Source organism: Myzus persicae, unplaced genomic scaffold (genome assembly GCF_001856785.1).
Source record: "Myzus persicae strain clone G006 unplaced genomic scaffold, MPER_G0061.0, whole genome shotgun sequence".
NCBI classification, from domain to species: domain Eukaryota; kingdom Metazoa; phylum Arthropoda; class Insecta; order Hemiptera; family Aphididae; genus Myzus; species Myzus persicae.
Genome location: NW_019104033.1, coordinates 786733 through 792722, shown reverse-complemented (window position 1 = coordinate 792722; position 5990 = coordinate 786733). Strand labels below are relative to the sequence as shown.

General features: G+C 25.4%; 1 protein-coding gene across 1 annotated transcript; it reads left to right on the top strand.

Annotated features, from left to right (window-relative positions):
• The first annotated feature begins 1387 nt into the window (after positions 1-1387).
• Positions 1388-4979, top strand: LOC111037849 (m7GpppX diphosphatase). The gene is made up of 7 exons (XM_022320649.1): positions 1388-1816; positions 1897-2054; positions 2125-2364; positions 2438-2555; positions 3116-3253; positions 4324-4399; positions 4494-4979. The coding sequence occupies exons 1-6, from the start codon at positions 1573-1575 to the stop codon at positions 4368-4370; spliced, it is 945 nt and encodes a 314-aa protein (XP_022176341.1). The 5' UTR covers positions 1388-1572; the 3' UTR covers positions 4371-4399; positions 4494-4979.
• Positions 4980-5990: the final 1011 nt, after the last annotated feature.

Genomic DNA, 5990 nt, shown 5'->3' with positions numbered 1-5990 from the left:
CACTAATGCAACTCCAATAAGTTGGCAGGTTTGCTGGTAAGTATATTTTACCACACAGGTTATTCTTTTTTTTTAATAATGAATTCGCCTTTATTTATTTGATTAGGTGGTTTTCATTGACTCGTTTTAAAGGTTGTTGGAAAATTAATCCAACATAAGTTTGCCTTTTGTTGGAATTATTTTTATGAACAAACAGCGGTTACATTTTATTTCTTAAAATATGAATGTATTCAAGAAGTAAAAGCTGTAATTAAAAGACAAATTGTTTGAACATCAAAATCTATTATACATTTTTATGCTTATGAAAAATGTATTGATTAAAAACAACTTTTAACTGACTTACGATATCCATTTAATCTAAAAGGCTTAGAAAAAGTTATCACAATGTTTTCCCAAAAACAACTTTGTATGGGTGGACCAAATGTTCTAAATTATCCAGGTTAATAATAATATAAATGTTTTTAATGTTTATTTCACAAAAATTAAATGTGCTATAATATCATGTACCTATACAATTCAATGTAACATAAATAATTTTATTGAAAGCCGAAATTTATTACCAATAGAAATTCTATTCAGGATCATATAATCATGATTACGGTGTATTTTATGTGTTATGTGCATTGTGTGAAATGAGAATCCAACAATATTGGTGTCCTTATAAGTTACAACTACAGTTACCTACCTATGTTTGTTATGTGATACTATTTAATTAAATTCATTTACAAACCTATTGAATATTGATATATTTGTTTATTTTATGTTCTATTATATTTAATTATGTACAGTGGCGTACCCACCGTACCCAGGGGGGGGGGGGAGCTAAGCGGGCGTGAAAAACAAACAAAAAATTAAGGATAAACAGATTTGTGTACTCATAACTAGTTTTTGAAAAAAAACGTTCTTCTTTAGTGTAACTTATGACTCAACTAAAAAATAACCCTATGTATAAGGACAATTTCACTGAATGTTTATATAAGACATTTTTATTATCTTAACATTTTCAAAATATTGGGACTCTTTGAGCTATTTATAAGCATGAGAAAAATCGAGTTGTATAAGTTTTTTTTTAATTATTGTCGTATTCGTTTTTAAGTTATTTATAGACATTAGGCATTTTTTTTAGTTTTTTACTCTATAAATGTCAATAAAATTATATTCATTATGTTAAAAAGGTAAACTTGATACAAGGCTAATGATATATTGTTACAATAGCAGTTGAAAAATATTTAAAATATTATAGATGATTTATTTTTTATAAGCATTAAGCATTTAACTTTAAATTTTAACAATATAATCTAACCTAACCTTGCTTATCAAGTGCTTATCAGTTATCACTCAATAATCATCTATGAACAAACCTCGGAAAGATAGAGATAACTGACTTAAAATGTTATTCAAATGTTATTTTGTTTTGAATTTGTGATTATTTTTTGAATTTTAATAATTTTATCTTTTTTAATTGTGTCTCGGATTTTGATTTGTATTTTATTGTATTTTTCAATACGCTTGTAAATTACTGACTTTAATTCAATCCTAACTTTTAGTTTTGTATTCATCACTAAGCTTATAATGGATCCTGAACAAAATTTTGATAAATTCTGTCTTAAACGAATTTTGATGAATGATACACATCGCAAAATGATTGCTGTTGAAGGCAATTTTGAAGGACATACAGAACCCGTTGTTGTTGTTATGGAAAAATATGCTTTTGATGAAGCTTCTGTTTTAAATGTGTGCAACGCCCAGACTAAATTCAAAAAAAATGTGGATAATGATGTTTATAAATCACTAAGTTGTGTGCCACAATATGATGGTAAATTTAAAAATACATTCTTATATGAAAATATATTATTTTTTGATGTCAATTATTGAAATATTTATTTTAATTTATAGAAAACATTCCTTCCAATAAAATGGATATAATATACCCTGCGACAGACAAACATATTTTAAAATTTTCGAGTCAACCCATGTATTTTGTGCAAGAAACTGAAGAAATGTATCAAACTATAACTCTACATCATATCTTGAATAACAGTTTTTCACTACAAGTGAGTTTTCTATCAAAAATCAAAATATTATATTTTTTAAATCAAAATTATCAATTTTATATTCATTCAGTGGCTATACAATTGCTTAGAGTATAAATCAGAAAAAGAAAGAATAACATATGATACGGCTTCTGAAAATCAAAAAGATGATGAAGATAATGGCTTTTTACTGCTACCAGACTTAAAATGGTCCGGCAAATTGAATGAATTGTACTTGTTAGCAATTATCAAAAAGAGAAACATTAAGTCACTAAGAGATTTAACGATTGATCATTTACCGTTATTAAAAAATATTTTAACCAAAGGATCAGTATGTAACTATCTTTATGAGTAATTTTATGTGTTCCATCCTGAACAACATTTTATATTAAACTGTTTTTCAGGCTGCTATTTATAAATTATATGGAATTCAACAATCTCAATTACGCATTTATGTCCATTATCAACCATCATTCTATCATTTTCATGTTCACTTTACATACTTGATGCATGTACCTCCAGGTTTGTTGGTTTTTTAATTTATACCTTGAAATGTAAACTAACAAATTTAATACTAATCTATTCCCTAAAATGAACTATAATACCTTCAACTGTAGTATAGTCTCCACAATTCTTAAAAAGGAAAAAAATGTATATGTATGTTGACTGTAAAGTGAGGATTGATTATCTTTATAATCTTATTGATCAAAAAGTATGTTAATCTACAGTTCAATTTGTTATGTATATAGTGTTCAGCAGTTGTAATGTAACTTGTAAGGTATATTTTTTTTGCCTTAGCTCATTATGATAAAGGGGTAAGAAAAAAGCTTCATTAAAAATACTAATTACTATTGAAATTAGATGATACAAATTTAAAAAAAAGTTAAGGGGACTGTAGACTGCATACTTATTTTTAATGATGTAAAATGTATACTAAATAATTTATATTTAATTTTATCCTAAGTAGAAAATAATATTATTTATTATTATTTGTAACTTGCATTTATTCAACACATAATTAACAACAAAATGTACTTATTAATATTTATTTATATAATTTGTGCATTTATATTATTTAATAGGAATAAATGTCGGAAAAGCTCATTTACTTACAACGATAATTAATAATATTGAAATGCAAGGCAACTTCTATCAAAAAGCCACATTAGATTATGTTATTAAGGAAAGTGATCCGTTGTTTAATCTATTTGAAGAAAAAGGTAATACAATTATTAAACTATTAAAGATGTATTTATTTTTAATTTAAATGCATTACAATGTATATTTAATGATTTGTGTTTTTTAATTTATCATATTAATATAACTACACTTTGCAGTTGCCACTAATTAAATAAAGAAACTGGTATTTAGTCGATTGCCTGATGAATCTGTAGAATTTTGTTTGGGTGGATATTATGTCTATATATTAATTGTGTGTATTTACATGTGCACCTATTAAAAATTAATTATTTATTCTGCCAAGTGATGATAAGCATACAACATTTCCAAATAAAACTCATGTACACCACAATTTAAAATTATATCTTGAATTGTAGTGTACACTAATGTTCATATTTTACTTGTGTACAATGGCATGTCTCAAAATACCATTGTAGCAATTTGAATATATTTTTCTCCTTAAAACATTGCTAACAGTAGGTATTCCACTAAAATAAAATATAATATTTGGTACCCTCTCCCCGTTCAAAAACCAAATTCGGGTGGGAACTATTTATCACAATACTGCCACCTGTTCTCGTATCGTTTATTCATCAACATAATATATAAGTTATTATAGGTGAGGGACCCTCTAACCACCTAGAAAAGCTAGCCTTCAGCCCACAATTATTTGGTACCCTATATTTTATGAAAATACACGTAATCTATTCACTTGATTTGATTGAAATTAAAAGCAGCCCTTTTTAAGGGAAAGTTAAAAATGCTTTCAGTGTTCTGTGATGAATGAATTAAATAAGAAGTAACCACGTATTAAATAACAATTTGTATAAAGTTGCTACAAAAGTCTAAAATGTTATATACCTGTAATCTTAGCATAGAAAATTATGAAAGCCCTTAGTTAAACTTTCTCTATGTAACAAATTATCAGCCTTCCCTCCCCTACTAGCTGTGGCATCAACTATTAAATTCTATTAATTAAGATAGTAAATAATAAAATCAAATTGTTTGGTTGTAACTTTAGATATACATAATTAATAAGTCTACTTAATTAGTATTAATATTTAAAATTTAAAATTTAATGATATTAATATTTTAAACGATATGTTTGTAGGAATTCTTCGTAGAGCCAAACCTATTGATGAAATTAACAATGTATAAAACAGCAACTTAATATCTATATATTTTAAGTAAGTAATTAACCTATACTTATTTGTTAGATGTATTTCATTCATTGTTTTTCTAATTTCTAATTTCTATTGAAATATTTAATAATTTTTTCAGACTTCAAATCAGTCATTTACATTTTGTGTTATATATGTTTTAATAAATAATATTATAAAATGTATCAAAATTATTGTACTCATAACAACAAACGTGTGATATAAGCATACATTCTTATACTGATTTAAAATATTAATAGTTAATGAAAAGTTTAGTTAATGATTATAAAATTAGTACTTATTTTATAGTTGTAATATTTAAATAATGCATGATTAAATAATACATAGCACAATACTACAATAGTACATCCTTATTATGTCAAATTTTGTGTAATCTCAAACTCAATTGAAATCTCCTTGAAATAATTATCATTAGAATATTATTACAATAGTCAATAATACTCAGATCTTGAACTTTTGTTTGTTTCTCTTGAGTTTCGACATAACGAGAGTTTACTGTACTAATTTTACATTAATTTTGTATCATAATTTATGAGTTTATGTTCTTATGTAACAAGACAAGTAACTAGTAACTACTGCAATTAAATATGGTATTATTGGCTCTTTTCAATTTAACGTTATATGCTTGTAATTTTTAAGTATAGGAAATAATACAATTTGTTACAATAATAATTGGTAACAGTGTGGTGAAAACCAAAATATGATCTATTGTGGTTTGATTAGTATGTATCATACATTTATACCTAATTACAAAAATCAAAATGGCATAAAGGTTTCTGGTAGCAGCTAATGAAAATAGTGCTACTAAACATATCATAATTTGTTACAATTTACAACACAAAATTAGAAATCTCTAAAATGGATTTCTTTTAAATTTTATGACAGATAATTTCTCAAAAATACAATGTTATTTAAATCTTTTTCCATACAAGGGAGGTTAGCTATTCTAATGTTAATGATACTCCACTAATAACTTTTTCTTTGGTCTATCTCTGAATTAGAAGTAGTCAGGTAACTTGAATCACTCAAATTGTTCAAAGTTCCAAAAATCTAAACAAACATTTTTGGTTTGATGTTGAACGAAGGGTTCAGTTTGAGTTTAACACCATACAATATTGTTCGGTTTAATATATGATTAATAATTTGGTTGAGTTTGCCCCACTTCTACTCCAAACTTTTCCCGTTCTATATTAAATCATATTTTCTCAGTATCCTTCTTCATACAAACTAAACATTTTAGCTTATTAGAAATCTCTCATTTTTCAAACTATTTATACAACTCTCAAACTCAAACTACTAAATATTAATATCAATAATCACCTGTAACAATCTTTTACTTTACTAATGATGATGTTGGGATTTTACTGATTATAGTTTTGAAATATATAGTTCAATCACTGAATGTTTATCTCTTTTAAAAGTCTTTACTCTATTCATTATTCCACACAAATAAAATTTTAAAATATGATGAAATGAGATAAAACTTTAAATTTCCATAGTTTTATTGTGATATCATCAAAATGTGATATTTAGTTACTATATTATTTAAATTAAAAAAATAATAGCTGCAAAACATCAATACTTAGACAGTTTAATT

Coding starts and splice junctions, on each gene's coding strand:
- LOC111037849 (XM_022320649.1), top strand. CDS start 1,573: ATGGATCCTGAACAAAATTTTGATAAATTCTGTCTTAAACGAATTTTG. Junction 2,055..2,124: donor ATAACAGTTTTTCACTACAA/GTGAGTTTTCTA, acceptor ATATTCATTCAG/TGGCTATACAATTGCTTAGA. Junction 2,365..2,437: donor ATATTTTAACCAAAGGATCA/GTATGTAACTAT, acceptor ACTGTTTTTCAG/GCTGCTATTTATAAATTATA.